Source organism: Oncorhynchus nerka, linkage group LG13 (assembly GCF_034236695.1).
Source record: "Oncorhynchus nerka isolate Pitt River linkage group LG13, Oner_Uvic_2.0, whole genome shotgun sequence".
Lineage (NCBI taxonomy): Eukaryota > Metazoa > Chordata > Actinopteri > Salmoniformes > Salmonidae > Oncorhynchus > Oncorhynchus nerka.
The window spans coordinates 69629814-69650214 of NC_088408.1; the positions used below are offsets into that span (position 1 = coordinate 69629814).

General features: G+C 42.2%; 1 protein-coding gene across 2 annotated transcripts; it reads right to left on the reverse strand.

Annotated features, from left to right (window-relative positions):
• Positions 1-145: 145 nt before the first annotated feature.
• Positions 146-20011, reverse strand: LOC115139995 (serine/threonine-protein phosphatase 2A 55 kDa regulatory subunit B alpha isoform-like). Of its 2 annotated transcripts, XM_029677963.2 has the most exons (10): positions 19701-20011; positions 19125-19202; positions 8363-8460; positions 8081-8246; positions 6913-7025; positions 6605-6782; positions 6166-6330; positions 5766-5935; positions 5385-5476; positions 146-3198 (listed from the first exon to the last, which is right to left on the reverse strand). In XM_029677963.2, the coding sequence occupies exons 1-10, from the start codon at positions 19705-19707 to the stop codon at positions 2922-2924; spliced, it is 1344 nt and encodes a 447-aa protein (XP_029533823.1). In that variant the 5' UTR covers positions 19708-20011; the 3' UTR covers positions 146-2921. The 2 variants fall into 2 exon arrangements, with proteins under 2 accessions (XP_029533823.1, XP_029533822.1); XM_029677962.2 differs by lacking the exons at positions 19125-19202; positions 19701-20011 and having other exon boundaries at positions 8363-10279.
• Positions 20012-20401: the final 390 nt, after the last annotated feature.

A 20401-nucleotide genomic window follows, 5' to 3' on the forward strand; every position in this document is an offset into this window, starting at 1 on the left:
ATCCTTAAAAAAAAAAAGTAATGTTGCTTGTGCATGTAATGCCAAGATCATTTTCTGTATGATAAGACACTATGATGACATACAACGTAACTGAGCATCTGATAGAAATAGTCCAAACAAATTATAAAAAGTGTTGTATTCATAGTTCAGTTTTGAAATACTTTATTACTCATTAAATCTAAACTATATTTGATTCCATTTGACGAAGGCAAACAGACCTATACAGTAAACCTTTAAAACGGCTGTATTGACATTTTTTTAATCACCCAAAATGTCCCCCAATCTTTATCAAGAGCCTCTCAAAACAAAACATACAAATCAATGAAATTCACAAAAATAAAAGTGCATTCTGTTGCGAGTTCTGTGAATACATTATATTTAAGTTCCCGTGAGCAGTCTCATGCCTGAAAAGCCACCAGTCACTTCAGGAAACATACTTGATTATCTCATTATTTCCTCTGCTATGAAAAAGGCATTCCTTCTGAATGACATTTGGTGGCTTTGCACAAGAGCTGTAAAGACAGGAGTGTGTTGGGGGAAAAGTCATCATTTATTTTCTTTAGGTGTCTCCATGTATTGACGCTTTAGAATAACTGACAGTAAATTTAAGAAAAATAAAAAAGCCAATTTTGACAACTACATTTGTACCGTAACTGAGCCTTGATGTTCTGATGCCAAGTGTGTGATAGTGGTATGGGGTCAGGGGTATAACGTGTGGCTTCTCCTATGTAGCATTTAACATCTTAACCATGACAAAACATGTACAGTAGGCTACACTCTTGTTCCTCATGTCATGACACATTCTCACAACAGCTAACAAAGTGACAGCCATTATAAACTGTCCACAAAACATAAGACAATCTAAGTATTCAACAATGACATGGGCAGAGTCCTAAGGAAGTGACAACACCAGTAGAGCTAATGACCTTGATTGCAGACAGACTGCAATAGTGCTTATTGGTAGCATTACTAGTGAGTGAGCCTCAATTCTTAAGCTTAATGCTAACTTATTATGACCCAATGGCTCACAATTGGCATCTATCTCGTCAATCAAGTGTATACATAAACAAATGTACTACAGACACAACCTCCCAAAACATCCTTAACAAATAATGCCACATCAACTAAATACAGTACAAATGCTGGACATGCCATACGTTTGAAATACTGTCTCCAATGCCCTGAGCTGACACTAACCAGTAATTTCATCCAATGATACACTTGACAGTTTTACTTTGTTTCCTGCATAAATAACTTGTTATGCACAAACGAAGAGAAAACATCTCATTATAAAATATGTCAGAAAACCTGTCTAGTCAATCAACCTGATTCTCCTCAGAGTGAATGTGGTTAAGAGTGTTTCTTCAGTCAAACTGAAGCAGAGAAAACAGATAATGCCTTGCCCATTCTCACTGTACAATGGCCTATTTATTATTCATCATCTTTCACTCAGTGCAAATGTTTAGAAAACATAGCCATGGCACACACAGAGTTGAAACAATTCGCGCAAATAAACTAAAACTGAAGCAACCGAATCTATTCCAGTCAATATCAGTTACAGTAACCCAAATACAAAAACATTCAGATAATGACCCTAATGAGTCCGCAGTGGCACCGATACCTGAAAAGACTGCTCTTTGGACATCAACATGCATTAAGCCTTTCTTAATGGTACATTAATATGCACTCCATATTTAGACCAGCGGCCCACTTGAATTTAACACAATAAGTCACATTAAATATCACCAGTTCAAGTAATCTTTCAGTCTACAGATCAGTCCAAAACCTACAGTTTAACAGACAACAGTGATCAGACTAAACCAAGTAGTGTGAGGGGGTTAAATGTTATCAATATTTCGGTCTTAGTTCATACAAAAATAAACTAATTATAGTGATTATTATTTATCTGAAGTACAAAATATCATTAAAAAAATATACAAACAAAAAACTTGATCCAGAGGGGAACAATTTATAAGAAACATAAGCATAAGTCAAGACACATGCATGGAACTTAGCAGCAGAGGTACAAATGAGTGCCTCTCACATTTAAACTGACAAGTCATGCAGGTCAGCACAATATGGCCAAGGCATGCCTCTGCCTGAAGACTCTCTTACAATAACTGCACTGGGGCCTCTGTGCTGAGCTGTACATGGTGGCACTAAGAGCAAGAGGGACCAGTCCCTCCATGTGAGATTAGGCTGCCTGCAGCACCTCTGCCCACTACCATTTACTTGGAAAAGCAATGGCTTCATACTGCAGGTTACCTCTGGAGAAGGAATCTGTGTTTACCAGACTGTTAAGCCTTGTCTGTAGTCTCAGACTGGATAACAACTGTGCATTTGGCATAGTTGTCTCGAAATTACCCCCAAATCAATCCACCAACTGAGTTGAGCTTTGTATGTGTCTACATCGATGTTAAGAGTGAGTGTGTACTGTATGTGAAAGATGAGGGTGAGGAAACTTGGCAACTTGGCAAACAGCCTGGGACAAATATAGAGAGCTGACAGCTTGCCAATTTGGTCATTGCAGAATGGCATTTTGTAATTTGTGTCAAAAATAGAGGGTTGGAGGTGGGAACCCAGTTGAAATAACTCCCTATCAAAAGAAAAAATGCTTGTTCATATAAAAATGCTTGTGGCACCAAAACCGTGAAATTAGCAACATAGGAAATTAGCTTAATAAACAATATCCCACCAAAAGACTAGAGTGTTAGAAAAGTGTTCCCTTTGGGATGTAGTGGACATCAGTTGCAATGTGGCAGGAGAAGTGTGGTACTGTTGGAGCTCCCTGAACAGGAAATAAGACTAACAAAGCCATCAAAATAGAGGCGTTTCGCTGCACTTCTCCAGATGAGGTGTTGGTGACCAGAGTAGTGGGGCTAAAGTGGGATCTGGGATATGAAGGGTTTATTGAATAATAGTTACAGTCTGTCCTGAAATATATAGAGGTTGTTAGTGGTGGCCACGGCAATGATGTTGTCCTGGGGGTGCCAGGCCGTGTGGAGGATCTTCTTGTTAAAGTCCAGGCTGTCTACACTGATTTCGTCCTTCTTGCGTTTCCCACCTGTGCACACCTTACGGGGCTTGAGCACAGAACGAGGCTTACAGCTCTCCCGAGACGCCTCCAGGGTCACATCCTGCCGGTAGCCTCGGTCAAACATCCGGAAGAAGTTGTTGTATGAGCCCGTCATCACAACACTGAGGAGGACAAGGGTGGGGAATGAGACTCAGAGGTAGTGGCAGACTTAGTGGTTTCAATTAGTCTTTCAATCACAGAATCTAACCAACACATTCATTAAATCAGCCCTTACAACATTCAAGTATACTGTGGCATGTATACAATGATGTCAAGGGACAGGAACAACAGTCTGTATAATGGCAATCCAGTGGCGTTTGTGCAGGATGGGAAACCTAAACGTGTACGGTGAATGAGTAAAAAAAACACACGTGTTAACAAGCTAATACAGACAGATCCACCTTGAGTCCACCATTACAGACGTAATGCAAGGGGCAGCCTTGAGTTCTGTTTGACAGAGATAAAGGCAGCCTTTGATAAGCGCTGTGCTGCTAAGTTCAGATGAGGGGACATCCCAATAGTGTCTTACAGTAGCTACAGCCTTTCTTCTGTAGGCCGAACATAAAATGACTATGTACAACTTATAAATTAATACAACTATTACTTTGATAAGTAAGTGTCCTCGATGTCAAACATTGATCTAATGTATCGTACCGCATCAACTTCCTGATAAATGTCAGACATCTATTCATATTTAATGCCTGACCGATGAGGATATATTTGTATCAGCATTTAGTCCACCGAAAAGGACCGATTTAAGACCGCTCTGGAAAAAAGCTGTTGATAGAATTATTTGGGCATTTTATTACTTGCCCCAAAGAGGAAGCTCTTTATATGGCTATAAGCCTATCTTGCCTTGGTGCCGTACAGACTGGACACATCACAACTATACCAGTTGGAGAAGAGTGTGAAATACTGGGAACTAACTGTTAGGTCTACTGCTTCTACGGTGAGTAGATAGAAGCACGCCAGCTCAATAAAGTGCCAAAAATCACACTGGTCATATACTGTTGCGTGAAGTATCATGGTAGGGCGTTGGGTGTCATGACAAACAACAGATGCTATGCCCAAATGTGCTAAGAACGTTCAACTCTATGGCAATGTTAACATTACAGCCCCTTAGTGAAGCACACTAAATCTGGTGTGTTATATTTGCTCTTTACGAAGGGTATTCCTCAAGGTCTGCCTTTGTCATTCAAATGTTTTCAGAAACAAAACAAAAAAACATATCAGGTTACAAAGTAGCGCTTCGTTGCTCCGTTTTTATATATGGTTTGTCACTTGTCAGGGACTGGTCCAAATTCACATTTCACCACCCCCATTTCTACGACAAGCGCTAACTGGCTGTGTGAGAGTACTTGACGCCGTTCACTGAGGGTTAGTGCTATCTGGAATCCTTGGGACATCCCTACTCTAACCATTTTAAATTTCAACTTCAAATGGGGTAGAGATGTCCCAAGGATGCCGGAGAGCAAGGACAATTCACTGAGGCAACGCTTGGAGCGAGAGGCAGCGCAGTGCCAGCAGTTCATTTTTTTTATTGATGTTTTTCTTTTAGGTGGCAACAATCGATAAAAACATAGCACAGACTTTCAATGTTTTGGTATTTATCTATGTCCAGCCGGCTAGCATGAGGCAGCTCAGTTCTCAGAAGCTAATGTTTTGCTGGAATTAGTGCAGTTTATCCTCCTTTCACTAGAGTAACACAGTTTTACCATAACAAAACCTCATCTTTCTGGTGCTCTTAAATTTTATGTGGTGTCCTTCATATTTTAGGGCAGAAATCCAAAGCTTCCTTAATCCTTTTACATGATTCTATTATGTCCAGCTATCTGTATTTTATGTTATTTTGGCTTACTGTTTAATTATTCAGATAATGACCCCTAATGAGTCTGCAGTGGCACTGATAGCTGAAAAAGAACATCAGGATCCATTCATACTGTGCAGACGTATTATTTTATGATCTACTTTTGGAATACACCGAATGACCATAAGCAAATACCACAGCCTCATTTGTCAAAAACAAAAGTTAATAGTAACCATTTATCATAAATGCTCTGCTTCCAAATGTTCTTTCCTCAAATTTAAGAGAATCTTTCTGAGTATCTTTGTATGGCTGTTTTAAGCACAATGCAAACAGAAAGCGTTTTTTTCTCTCCCCCCATTCCAGCTATAATAATAAAAACATCGGCAGATATATCGATTATCGTGAATATTTTCACCATAAAATCAGATCCGTATCGGTCGGGCTCAATTCATAGATCCAGTATCAAGTTTAAAATGTATGGCAAAACTTGACAACCCTCACCTGTCGTTTCCATTCCAGCAGCACTCAAACTTATCAAAGATGCAGTCATTCTCATAGAGTGAGCACAGTTTACTCCTGAGGTATTCATGAACCTGTTGGCAGAAAATGATAGTGAATCAAGACACGAGTACACAATAATTGCACAACAAAACACATTGGTTCAGTCTAATATAAGCATACCTTCAAATGATAACATTCAAGTGAATGTATCTTTGCTATAAATAAATAAAGATACAACAGGGCAATACAGGACATGACACATTTACACATAACATCTCCCCCTAGTGGAGGATGTAAGTTTAGAGCTGACAAGCAAATTGAACTTTGGATGCAACATCCATGTTGATATCACTACATCCCACCACACAGACACCAGCTGACCTGATAAGTCTCTACTGGACGGGACTCCATGTTGAGGTCCCAGATTTTGACGGTAAGGTAGTCCCGCGTCATCATGTAGCGCCCACTGTGGCTGAACTTGACATCAGAGATGGAGGAGATGATCTCAGAGAAGAATGAGCGGTTGCTTGGATCCTCAGGCTCTTCAAACACTGAATGAAACAACAAGAGGTGTGCTAGGTCAGTCACTTCATTGGAGTAGTCAAAGACAGCAAAGGACTGTTGAAGCATCTTCTTCCGAGGTCTCTGAAATTGCTGGGCTTTTCAGTACTTTTAATCGGTCTCATTTCAATCAATATGCCACTTTACCTAGTCATCTCCACAGGGCACGGAATTCTGTCTGAAACTAATATCATGGACTGCACTGTCACATGCCACTTACGTTTGGAGTGCTGGTCACAGAGAGCTGATGCCCTCATGTCACAGAGGCGGATGGTGCCCTTGCTGCTGCTGTAGACAAAGGTGTTGCACTGGTTAGGATGGAACTCTGCTGCTGTGATCACCTCTGTCAACTCCTCCATGTTAGCTGGCTTGATGTCTACAATGTCTAAGGAGGTCAGGGAGGTCAAGGGCAAACATAACAGCTCTGACACCACAGATAAGAAATGGGGCTCCTGAACTACTCGACCCAAAAATGACTAACTGTGCCTTGTTGAACTGTCTCAGTAAAATGAGTTACAGCGCTATCCAAGCAAACTCAACGCATAATTAACAAAAAAGGAAAGCATTAAATCAAGACGGAACAAGATCACCAAGACCTTCTGAAGTGCTCAGCAGAGACTGAAAGGAAAAGTGATGGGGACCAAACACAGAGAGGATACTAAAGCTGCGGTCAGTGATCTCCAGGTTCCAGAGGTTGATGCGAAGGTCATCGGCAGACAGGTAGGTCTCACAGTCGCTGTTGACCGAGATGGAGTTGATGTGGTAGGTGTGCGCGTTAGCAAACACTCGTCTGGGGCTGGCCTCCACCATCAGATCCATGGGATGAAACACTGGGACCTATGGTGAAGAGGAAGGAGATTTAGCAGGTTCTCTCTAGCCAGGTGTACGAGTTGTGCGTAGTGTATAGAATGAGTCAATGTTGGGGCATCGGAGTGTGCAGGGTATATGCACGTGAAAGTCTACACACCCGTAGTGTTGTGACAGTGGTGGGGTCTCTGTAACGTCCATCCTCTTCCTTCAGGTTGTACCCCTCTGGTCTCTTGTCCCGTTCACTGATTTTCCACAGCTTTATAGTTTTATCTGCAAGAGAGCACATATGTATGTCAACGCTGCTTCTTCACCAGCAATATATTTCCAGACCTGCCAACCCCGTCCAACTTTTTAGAGTCCCAGACGCTCTCTGCAAATTGGAGATTCAACCCTGAATTGGGGTTCTCTTTCCCCCGCCCGCTCGTCTGCACGCTGTTCGAGTCAGATCGCAATGATAGAATAGGACCAAATAGCTAATACTGGACACTCATTCATTCTTCATCACGCGGTCTTCTAAACTCCAGACTCCATTTAATGCCAAGATGTCTATATTTGTTTTTGCTTATACTTTTGTAATGCCTTTTGTTAAGTAGATCATAATTACAGTTACAGTCTATCAGGTTGCGTGGAAAATAAACTAATGGGACGCAGAATTAAATATCACACTCTACCAGTTATTTTTGGTATTTGCATTTAATTTCTTTCACTAGCAAATGTGAGTGAACTGCTGGCACTTTAGAGCCCACTGAATGTCCATCTTATGTTCGCTAACATTAGCTTGAGACAATGTGTTTACCTTCCCACAACACACGGAGTCAAAAAGGGATTTTTCCATGTGTTTATGTACAGCTGACAATCGGCAAACTCAAAGTCACAACAAAAACAGGAGATGGGGCAGACACCGGGTACTAGCATCGTCAAATAATGACGTATTAATCTCCCATGTGCGTTGACACAAACGCCATACATGTATGTGTGTTGCAGCTCGAGAATCAGGATGTTAGATTTACTCAGCGGATTTATTTATTATTAAATCGTCATTTTTATTAATATATATATATATTTAAAATCAGGCCCTATTCATTTCTGTGTACTTTAACTCGGATCTCGTACCTGCGTACATGGACAGAGAAGTGTGTAGTTGGTACGCAAAATGCGTGCATGTTGGCAGGTCTGTATTTCCGTTGATCCCTCTCCTATTCAAAACATACAAATGAGTCAACGTAATGAACAGCGTATCCAGATTCCTGTCAGGTCCCCTCCGTCCCCCAACAGAGGAAAGGGCTGTGGAGGGTAAGGTTACATGCACACAATGCTCTACTGACCATTCGTGGACAAGAGGAACTGTGCAGCGTTCTTCTGAGGAAGCCACCGGATCTTGTTGATCTTCTCCTCGATCTCAAGGCTCTTCAGGTAGTCGAACTCAGGCTCGTGGCTCTGGAAGGTGCTGTAAACATTGTACTCTCCACGGCACTGTGGCTGGTTCTTACTCTGCTCGATGACAACATGCATAACACAGTCATGTCAAAAATAAATACACTACTGACACGAGACTCTGTACAGTGTTTAAATGCAGTGGACTGTGTTGAGCAGTAATCTCCACTTACCTCTAGCTCCTGCTGAAAGATGACAACACGGCCCCCCTTGTCCCCAGTGGCTAGTAGCTCGCCAGAGTGATTGAATTCCACAGTGGATATGATGTCAGCTGTCACAAATAACATGGCAATTAGTAGGTTCAATTGCGTATTGCTAAATAATAGAAGGATCAACATTTGTAATGTTTTGGGGGTACAGGGCATTCGGGAAGGTATTCAGATCCCTCGACTTTTTCCACATTTTGTTATGTTACAGCCCTTTTCTAAAATGGATTACATTATTTCCCCTCCCTAAATCTACATATAATAACCCATAATGAAAAAGTAAAAACAGTTTTTTATTTTTTGATGGTAAAATAAATAAATAATTTACACAAGTATTCAAACCCTTTGCTATGAGACTCGAAATTGAGCTCAGGTGCATCCTGTTTCCATTGATCATCCTTGAGATGTTTCTACAACTTGGGAGTCCACCTGTGGTAAATTCAATTGATTGGACATGATTTGGAAAGGCACACACCTGTCTATATAAAGGTCCCACAGTTGACAGTGCATGTCAGAGAAAAAACTAAGCCATGAGGTCTAAGGATTTGTCCGTAGAGCTCTGAGACATGATTGCATCTAGGCACAGATCTGGGGAAGAACACAGTGGCCTCCATCATTCTTAAATGGAAGAAGTTTGGAACCAAGACTCTTCCTAGAGCTGGCCGCACAGCCAAACGAGGGAGAAGGACCTTGGTCAGGGAGGAGACCAAAAACCCAATGTCACTGACAGAGCTCCCGAGTTCCTCTGTGGAGATGGGAGAACCTTCCAGAAGGACAACCATCTCTGCAGCACTTCATCAAGCAGACCTTTATGGGCGAGTGGCCAGACGGAAACCACTCCTCAGTAAAAAGGCACATGACAGCCCGCTTGGACTTTGCCAAAAGAAATCTAAAGACTCTCAGACCATGAGAAACACTCTCTGGTCTGATGAAACCAAGATTGAACTCTTTGGCCTGAATGCCAAGTGTCACTTCTGGAAGAAACCTGGCACTTTCCCTACAGTGAAGCATGGTGGTGGCAGCATCATGCATGTGGATGTTTTTCAGCGGCAGGGAATGGGAGACTAGTCAGGATTGAGGGAAAGATGAACAGAACAAAGTACAGAGAGATATTTGATGAAAACCTGCTCCAGAGTGTTCAGGAACTCAGACTGGGGAGAAGGTTCAGCTTCCAACAGGACAATGACCCTAAGTAGGCAGCCAAGACAACGCAGGAGTGGCTTCGGTACAAGTCTCTGCATGTCTGAGTGAAAATACCTGTGCAGTGATGCTCCCCATCCAACCTGACAGAGCTTGAGAGGATCTGCAAAGAAGAATGGGAGAAACTCCCCAAATACAGGTGTGCCAAGCTTGTGGTGTCATACGCAAGAAGACTTTGAGCATGTAACCACTGCCAAAGGTTCTTCAACAAAGTACTGTGTGAAGGGTCTTAATACTTAAGTAAATGTAATACTTAAGACTACTTTTTAAAATGTATTTTTAATACTTTTGCAAAAATAAAAAACGTTTTACTTTGTCATCCTGGGGTATTGTGTGTAGATTGATGAGGGGAAAAACAATTGTCAATTTTAGAACAAAGCTGTAATGTAACAAAATGTGGAAAAAGTCAAGGGGTCTGAATACCTTCCAAATGCACTGTAATCTAGCTCCCTGCTGTGCCACACTGATTTCACAACTACTGAGCCTAACTACTAAAGTATATATGATTTTGTGAAGTTGTGGAAAGCAAGATGTACATAACCACCCCAGAGGGAAAATGTAAAAAAACGTCATATCTGCAGCTAACCACTTCCATAGAAGTTCTCAACTCAACAATCTCTCCCTTGTTGACCGAGGTTGGCACAAGCCTGATAATGTAGGGTTGTGCAGTGCTATCATCCACATAATAGGAGTTCTATGGAGGTGCTTGACCTCTGCTCCTGCCACAGCCACAAACTGCCCCCCCCATGAACACCGGTGAAGAACCCAGAACCCACATAGCCACACAGATTCTGACCTAATATGTTTTGTTATGCTTGTTCTCAGATTCTGACCTAATCTGTTTTGTTATGCTTGTTCTCAGATTCTGACCTAATCTGTTTTGTTATGCTTGTTCTCAGATTCTGACCTAAACCGTTTTGTTATGCTTGTTCTCAGATTCTGACCTAATCTGTTTTGTTATGCTTGTTCTCAGGCAAAGCTTGTACTGTAAACAGAATATTGTAATGTGCACACACAATCAAGCACACTCAGCTCAAGCCATTCATACACTTCAACGGAGGTCAGCCAAAAAGGCACCTACAAGTTCTTACCCTTTATCTTATGGGCAACTAAGCGCACCGTCTATGCAGCCTAGAAACCCAAGTAGGCTACTAGCTCTCAATTTAAAAAGCATACTTCCATGGTGGTACCATCATCTTAAAAAGTGGAAAACTACAACAGTTACCATTAGCTCTTTACCAATGCTTTTTTTTACCTGCATCATGGGATGAAGTAGGCTACAGGCCAAAACCGCATGTAGTGGCTGAGACTGTAGATCAGTCACGAGCATCACCCAACATGATATTACCTTTCCATTGGGACACACAATTAATGCATCCTCAAACATCTGAAAAAGTGTCATGCCCCTTTATTTGTGGACATGTATTGGTGGGTATATGGTGTTTGGTGAGGAGAAGTGAATCAGTGACTGATTGTCAGTCTGAACATAGTGCCTTCAGAAAGTAGTCATACCCCTTCACTTACTCGACATCTTGTTGCGTTACTGCCCGAATTCAAAATGGATTAAATATATGTTTTCCCCTCACCCATCTACATACCATACCCCATAATGACAAAGTGAAAACATGTTTTTAGAACTTTTTGCACATTTATTGAAAATAAATACAGACATCTCATTTACATAAGTATTCACATCCCTGAGTTAACACTTTGTAGAACCACCTTTGGCAGCAATTACAGCTGTGAGTCTCTAAGAGCTTTGCACACCTGGATTGTAAAATATTTGCCCAATCTTTTTAAATTATTCAAGCTCTGTCAAGTTGATTGTTGACCGCCATTTTCAAGTCTTGCCATAGAGTTTTCAGCCAATTTAAGTCAAAACTGTAACTAGGCCACTCAAACATTCAATGTCAACTTTTGGAAAGGAACTCCAGTGTAAATGTATCCTTGTGTTTATCGTCTTGCTGAAAAGGTGAATTTGTCTCCCAGTGTCTATTGAAAAGCAGACAACCAGGTTTTCCTCTAGGATTTTTCCTGTGCTTATAAGAGGGTGCATCCTCAAAGTTTTCTACAGCTGCACCATTGACAGCATTTCGACTGGCTGCATCACCTCTTGGTATGGCAACTGCTTGGCATCCAGCCGCAAGGCGCCACAGAGGGTAGTGTGTACCAGTACATCACTAGGGCCGAGCTCCCTGCCATCCAGGACCTCTATACCAGGCATTGTCAGAGGAAGGCCCTAATAATTGTCAAAGACTCCAGCAACCCCAGTCATAGGGTGTTTTCACATATCATCCTCTTTAAAATAATCTCATTGTTCTTTAAAGTTAACTCTTGGGTAAGAAAAAGCTAGAGAACTGCATTATCTTTGTATTCACACTTCCCTTTGAATGAGGACTCAACTATTTTGCCAGTCCACTTCACTTATTTGGTGGTCTGAGTCCTCTTTGCATTCACATTGCTGTTTAGAAAGTAACCAAGATTTTTCCCCAACATTCACCCAATGAACTCTGGGTTTTTACAAAGTGCAGGATAAGCCATTGCATCAAAATAATTTATCATCAGTAGCTACATATTGGTAGCTAACAGATTACAATTTGTCATTAAACTAAATCAATCAGAAGATACTATTAACATGGTAATATTATTGGTAACAGAATAAATACCAGAAGATTAACTGCAGAATAAATAATGCTGTAATTGAAAACTGTACACCCAATATATGCTCCTGCCCCTTTAAGATTCTAGAATGGATTTTGTACCCCATGTCTTCTCACACTAGCATTTTGCTCTAGTCCAGGAAAGGTAGATGCAGCCTTCAGGGGAAGGCCAGCATAGGGGTCCAAGGTTTTCTTGTTTGTTGTTTTGAGCAGTTTTTACATTTTCTTTACATTTTATTACTCTGACCTTTCAGCACACTGGCCATGTGATCGTACTAACATTCTTTTCTGATTACTATGACTGACTAATTCACATACTCTAGGCTCCACATGCAATATCAGCTGGAACGTGAAAGGAATTAACCAGGTGGTCAAGCGTAGCCGCGTGTATGCTCATCTTAAGTCCGGACATCGTTTTTCTCCAAGAAACGCATCTCCGGTCCAGCGAACACTTCAAACTAAAGAGAGGATGGGTAGACCAAATATTTCACTCCAACTTTGGAGGTTTCTAGGCCTGAGGAGAGGACAAAATGCCCTCAGAGCGTCTCAGAGTTCTGGAACCATCGTGATGAACTATCACAGATCAACGGAAACATTTTCAAAGGAGACAAAAATAATAATTCTTGCCAGTCTCAGAGAAGAGACTTTGACAAAGATCCATGTTGGACACATGGGCATGGAAGAGTGCAAGCAGAGAACACTATTTTGGCCTGGAATGTGCAAATAAATACAGGACATTGTTGGTAAATGTGCCACCTGTCTTGAGCGACGCCCCTCAAACACCAAAGAGCCAACGTTATCTCACTGTAGCCCAGACCAACTATGGCAACGAGGACTACATAGTAACAGTGGACTACTGCAGCAGATATTTCAATCTCGACAAGTTTCACAGCACCACATCTGCAGCTGTGATACACAAGCTGGAAGCAATCTTTGCCAGGCATGGCATTGTAGAGACTTTAATATCTGACAATGGTCCCTGTTACAAATCAAATGAGTTTGAATCCTTCACAAAAGCATGGGAGTTCACACGTCACCACAAGCACACATTACCCTCAAAGTAATGGCCTTGCTAAAAAATTTATTATTATTATTATATATATTTTTTTTAATCGGTGCAGATTGCTAAATCACTCATGGACAAAGCAAAAGCAGACAAGAGAGACGCCTACCTCAGTCTCCTTGAATAATGCAGCACTCCAGTTGACAACTTCAAATCACCAGCCCAGCTTTTAATGAGCCGCACACTTCGTTCAACCCTTCCCAGCACCAACCAGCAGCTGCAACCTGAGGTCGCCAGCTACAAGGAAATGCATGAAAAACGTACACAAAGACAACAACAAAAGCGATACTTTGACAGGTCAGCGAGACCAATACCACCACTGAACGACGGTCAGTTAGAATCCAGGAGCATGGACACTGGAAGCCATCAGTCGTCATCCAGCCAGCTGACACTGAACGTTCATATCACATCCGCACCGCAGAAGGAGCGGTGTAGCGCCGCAATTGTCGTTGCCTACTCAACACAAAAGAACAATACACTGAGGAGATTAACTGTTCCCCTGACATAGAAAGTGATGGACTAAACACACACAACATACACCATACTTAACTGCAACACCACCAAGAACTGATGACTGACACAGAAGAATGCTCAGCATCATATCACACAAAGTCAGGAAGAGAGGTCAAGCTGTCCTAAACCTGTGAAATGTAACGGGTGTTGGCAGATCACTGCCCTAAGAGTTCCAGACTGTAAACTTGTTATTGAAAAGTTGACTTGAAATGCTTTGGTATTGTATTTGTTTGAAATGTTAAGATGTCATTGCTACAGTGAATCCTTCATAACAGTATGCTGAATCATTGTTTCCGTCTGTTATGTTGATTCAGTTGGTGCAGTATGCAGTATAAATGGTTACTTACCTTGAGTTCAAACAACAGAGCATGTATTCAAAAGAAACACTTAGAATATTGTCATGACGTTGACCTAGGGGGTAGGTTTATGACAGTCATAAATACCTCTTCCCCCCTTTTTCCTCTCTCTACCCTACTGATGTTACATTTGCAAAACCCTTGGTTTTGCGGTGGTATGAATGAATATGATGTAAGTTCGGTTGTCATCTGAGACATTCTCATCAATGATAAGATGACAAACTCTACAGTGGAAAGTCTACACATCAGAGTTATCGGATTCACATGGAATTGTTGTTCAATTTAAATGTTTGAATATTAAATTATTTGTGATGGGATGAAATGTGATTTTAGCTTCTAAAATGTGAGATTTGGTTTTTCATAAGATGTCTCTGCTCAATCAGGGGCCCGCCCCTGTGAAGGGACATGGGCTATAAAACTTTTCAAACACGCCCTCCTCTCCCTTCCGATATAAGCCCTTGACGACAATATAACCTCCTGTTCCGAGGATGTGGGGACGACGGTCCAATGTCAGAATGGTTCAAATAACTACAGAACGAAGCCAACATCAGCGTCAGCTTTGGTTGTGAATGGTATGAACTTTAAACTCTTATTCACTACCGAAGTGATACCTCCTAGGTACCTCCTAGCCGTTGAGTTAGCAACAGCCGTGCAAACGAGGTTTAGGAAGGAACAGACAGAGTATCCCGTCTAACAACGACGTTACTACAACGTATCCATTTGACAACCAGACATTCTTCAAAGGACAAAGGACTCGGTTGGACAACACCGCCTTCCATCTACCACCAACCTACCGAAGCGCAGCTCAGAGTAAATATTTATTGCATTTTCCTTTTCCAAATGGGCTGTAATTTAGAATGCATAACATAATGTATTTACAATAGCACAGCTTCGCCCTTTGTTCCTCAGTCTTCCCGCTCTTTCACTCAAACCCAGCCCCTTTTCTTTTGTGTAACAAGCTGTCATATCCGTTCCACCCGCTAGGGACGTTTTCCTTTATGACGTAATTTGTAATCAAGTTATGATTTAATTATGTGTGTGTAATTAGTTAGGTATTTAGTAAATAAATAATTAAACCCAATTTTGTATTGCTGATTCAACTTGTTAGCCAGGGTTCGTGCAGATAACCAAGAATTTACAACTTTCAGATGAGACTGAATTTAGATGACGATTAATATTGACTGCTATTGGTGTCAAATATTACTAGGTCTTTAAGAGTTTATTCGGAAGATAACAGCTCTATAAATATTATTTTGTGGTGCCCGACTCTCCATTTAATTACATTTACATGATTAGCTCAATCAGGGAATATTAATTACGAAGAAATTATTTTATAGAATAGCATATCATATCACTTAATCCGGCATAGCCAAAGACACGACAATATGTAAAACATTTTTATTTTAAAGGGGGGGGGGTAATATTAATGTGTAAACATACTGAATTGTAATTGGATGCATTTGACCCCCGTATCATACTGCGCTGATTGGTTAAGACCACCCAGGTGAAGAGGTCATCTTCATTTGATCATGGTATGAAACACTGAATAGACATGGTGTGATGAAGGAAACATACAGGAACTCAAATCCTTCTGTTCACCTGATTTAGAATTCCTCACAATCAAATGTAGACCGCATTATCTTCCAAGAGAATTCTCTTCGATTATAATCACAGCCGTATATATCCCCCCCCAAGCAGACACATCGATGGCTCTGAACGAACTTTATTTAACTCTTTGCAAACTGGAAACCATTTATCCGGAGGCTGCATTCATTGTAGCTGGGGATTTTAACAAAGCTAATCTGAAAACAAGACTCCCTAAATTTTATCAGCATATCGATTGCGCAACCAGGGGTGGTAAAACCTTGGATCATTGTTACTCTAACTTCCGCGACGCATATAAGGCCCTGCCCCGCCCCCCTTTCGGAAAAGCTGACCACGACTCCATTTTGTTGATCCCTGCCTACAGGCAGAAACTTAAACAAGAGGCTCCCACGCTGAGGTCTGTCCAACGCTGGTCAGACCAAGCTGACTCCACACTCCAAGACTGCTTCCATCATGTGGACTGGGACATGTTTCGTATTGCGTCAGATGAAAATATTGACGAATACGCTGATTCGGTGTGCGAGTTCATTAGAACGTGCGTCGAAGATGTCGTTCCCCATAGCAACGATAAAAACATTCCCAAACCAGAAACCGTGGATTGATGGCAGCATTCGCGTGAAACTGAAAGCGCGAACCACTGCTTTTAATCAGGGCAAGGTGTCTGGTAACATGTCCGAATATAAACAATGCAGCTATTCCCTCCGCAAGGCTATTAAACAAGCTAAGCGTCAGTACAGGGACAAAGTGGAATCTCAATTCAATGGCTCAGACACAAGAGGCATGTGGCAGGGTCTACAGTCAATCACGGACTACAAGAAGAAACCCAGCCCAGTCACGGACCAGGATGTCTTGCTCCCAGGCAGACTAAATAACTTTTGCCCGCTTTGAGGACAATACAGTGCCACTGACACGGCCTGCAACGAAAACATGCGGTCTCTCCTTCACTGCAGCCGAGGTGAGTAAGACATTTAAACGTGTTAACCCTCGCAAGGCTGCAGGCCCAGACGGCATCCCCAGCCGCGCCCTCAGAGCATGCGCAGACCAGCTGGCCGGTGTGTTTACGGACATATTCAATCAATCCCTATACCAGTCTGCTGTTCCCACATGCTTCAAGAGGGCCACCATTGTTCCTGTTCCCAAGAAAGCTAAGGTAACTGAGCTAAACGACTACCGCCCCCAGCACTCACTTCCGTCATCATGAAGTGCTTTGAGAGACTAGTCAAGGACCATATCACCTCCACCCTACCTGACACCCTAGACCCACTCCAATTTGCTTACCGCCCAAATAGGTCCACAGACGATGCAATCTCAACCACACTGCACACTGCCCTAACCCACCTGGACAAGAGGAATACCTATGTGAGAATGCTGTTCATCGACTACAGCTCGGCATTCAACACCATAGTACCCTCCAAGCTCGTCATCAAGCTCGAGACCCTGGGTCTCGACCCCGCCCTGTGCAACTGGGTACTGGACTTCCTGACGGGCCGCCCCCAGGTGGTGAGGGTAGGCAACAACATCTCCTCCCCGCTGATCCTCAACACGGGGGCCCCACAAGGGTGCGTTCTGAGCCCTCTCCTGTACTCCCTGTTCACCCACGACTATGTGGCCACGCACGCCTCCAACTCAATCATCAAGTTTGCGGACGACACAACAGTGGTAGGCTTGATTACCAACAACGACGAGACGGCCTACAGGGAGGAGGTGAGGGCCCTCGGAGTGTGGTGTCAGGAAAATAACCTCACACTCAACGTCAACAAAACTAAGGAGATGATTGTGGACTTCAGGAAACAGCAGAGGGAACACCCCCCTATCCACATCGATGGAACAGTAGTGGAGAGGGTAGCAAGTTTTAAGTTCCTCGGCATACACATCACAGACAAACTGAATTGGTCCACTCACACTGACAGCGTCGTGAAGAAGGCGCAGCAGCGCCTCTTCAACCTCAGGAGGCTGAAGAAATTTGGCTTGTCACCAAAAGCACTCACGAACTTCTACAGATGCACAATCGAGAGCATCCTGGCGGGCTGTATCACCGCCTGGTACGGCAACTGCTCCGCCCTCAACCGTAAGGCTCTCGAGAGGGTAGTGAGGTCTGCACAACGCATCACCGGGGGCAAACTACCTGCCCTCCAGGACACCTACACCACCCGATGTTACAGGAAGGCCATAAAGATCATCAAGGACATCAACCACCCGAACCACTGCCTGTTCACCCCGCTATCATCCAGAAGGCGAGGTCAGTACAGGTGCATCAAAGCTGGGACTGAGAGACTGAAAACAGCTTCTATCTCAAGGCTATCAGACTGTTAAACAGCCACCACTAACATTGAGTGGCTGCTGCCAACACACTGTCATTGACACTGACCCAACTCCAGCCACTTTAATAATGGGAATTGATGGGAAATGATGTAAATATATCACTAGCCACTTTAAACAATGCTACCTTATATAATGTTACTTACCCTACATTATTCATCTCATATGCATACGTATATACTGTACTCTACATCATCGACTGCATCCTTATGTAATACATGTATCACTAGCCACTTTAACTATGCCACTTTGTTTACTTTGTCTACATACTCATCTCATATGTATATACTGTACTCGATACCATCTACTGTATGCTGCTCTGTACCATCACTCACTCATATATCCTTATGTACATATTCTTTATCCCCTTACACTGTGTATAAGACAGTAGTTTTAGAATTGTTAGTTAGATTACTTGTTGGTTATCACTGCATTGTCGGAACTAGAAGCACAAGCATTTCGCTACACTCGCATTAACATCTGCTAACCATGTGTATGTGACAAATAAAATTTGATTTGATTTGATTTGGATTTGATTTGAATATGCCAGTTATAGCTTGCTAATAAATGCATATCCTGTCACACTGGATTTTATTATTTTGTACAGAGCATGCAAAACAAGACAGGGACCTTATAGATAATTGTATGTGTGGGGTACAGAGATGAGGTAGTTATTAAAAAATAAATGTTAAACACTATTATTGCATGAGTCCATGCCAATTATTATGTGATTTGTTATGCACATTTTTACTCCTGACTTATTTTACCCAAGACATTTCAGCTTGGAATTGGTTCATTTAAAAAAATGTCTTCATACAAAATTCCACTTTTACATTATGGGGCATAGTGTGTAGATCAATTTCATCCATTTTAAAACCACCGTAAGTAACGGTGTGAATACTTTCTGAAGGCACTGTACAGTAGCTAGCTAAATGCATTATTGACTACACCCTAGCTAGACTAAATCAACTAACGTAGCTAGCTGTCTATAGAGCCTGAATCACCAGTCTTACCTTCAGCAACATCGTCATCAATCGCTCCTTTGACTTGAGAAAAACACCACTGCACATCATTGCCCCCGCCGCCGGCTCCTGGAATCCCATAAACAGAGCAACGCTTTAGAACTCAAAAGCTGCATCACGCATGGCTTTGATGTCAAAGATTAATGTGATTCTTCTAGTTAGCAAGCTTTTTTTCTAATCTAGTAACGTTAACGTTACTTTCCATAATCAGAGAAGACCGCCATTAAGCAATTTATTGACATCATTATTTTGTAGCTTCAATACAGAGAAAGTGATAGCAAATATAGAAAGTTAGTTAGCTAGTTAGTTAACATTAACTAGCTAGCTAATGTTGTTGGTGGTGCAGTTAGCTACTATAACTTTATATCTAGCGGAAGCATCCGATACGCGGGACAACATGCAGAGTACACGCCCAACTCCGGGGAGGCTAATGTTAGCTAGCTAGCTTCTCTCCAAATGGCAAGAAAGCGGACGATATACATAGAAACAACTTAGCAAATGTATGGGCGATAAACAAGCCCCTTCAATTTATGCATCAGACATTATTAGCTTGCTAGTTAACATTACCTGCCATGGTGAGAGGGAATCTCTGTCGAGGGCTTGGTTGGGGCCCTTGCTTATCTTTCCAGTTTTCCGGGCTAGGGTGTGTACAAGCAGAATCTCGCTGAGAGTGCAAGTGAATCTATGGAGGGTGTGGCTCTTTTCCCCTGCTATTCTTCAACTTCTCCTGTCACGTATCTTGCTAAGCAATGTTTTGACAATCAGCAACGCTTTCTCGGATCACTTTGCAACTATTATTTCCCTCTCCCTGCTTCTACTTTCAAAATGGCGCAACCTGGTCCTGCACTGACGTCAGTGAGAGGCAGGTGCGCGCTTCCCACCAGTTTAAAGTGATTCCATATCCAAAACAGCCCCCTTTCGAATACTAAATCATATCCTTCCTCCTTTCCTTGACGGAATCACTGATCTGACAAATGGTCGGTGATCCACTCTTATATTACAGATCCACTACATAGTTGCCTATCACCACAGAAAGAGCAGCATCTTTGCTATCACCAATCAGAAAAATGCATTGGAAAGCATTCAAAAATAATACCACCTATGATTCAAACAGGTCATCCAAATAAAACAATCTGGTTCCCCCTGAGTTTGCCTCAGGGGTTAAAGACCTAAAGGTATTGAGATGTGTTGATTTAAAAATACAGTAACAGTATAGGGCCATTCCATTTGATTTCAATCACTTTTTGAACGCACTCCTTTTGATTTGA

Bases quoted from the DNA above. Each gene is read 5' to 3' on its own strand.
- LOC115139995 (XM_029677962.2), bottom strand. From the start codon at position 8,554: ATGCCCTGTACCCCCAAAACATTACAAATGTTGATCCTTCTATTATTT. The intron at 8,247-8,362 runs GTAAGTGGAGAT...GTCATCGAGCAG, and splicing joins TCTTTCAGCAGGAGCTAGAG to AGTAAGAACCAGCCACAGTG. The intron at 5,936-6,165 runs GTAAGTGGCATG...TGTTTCATTCAG, and splicing joins CTGTGACCAGCACTCCAAAC to TGTTTGAAGAGCCTGAGGAT.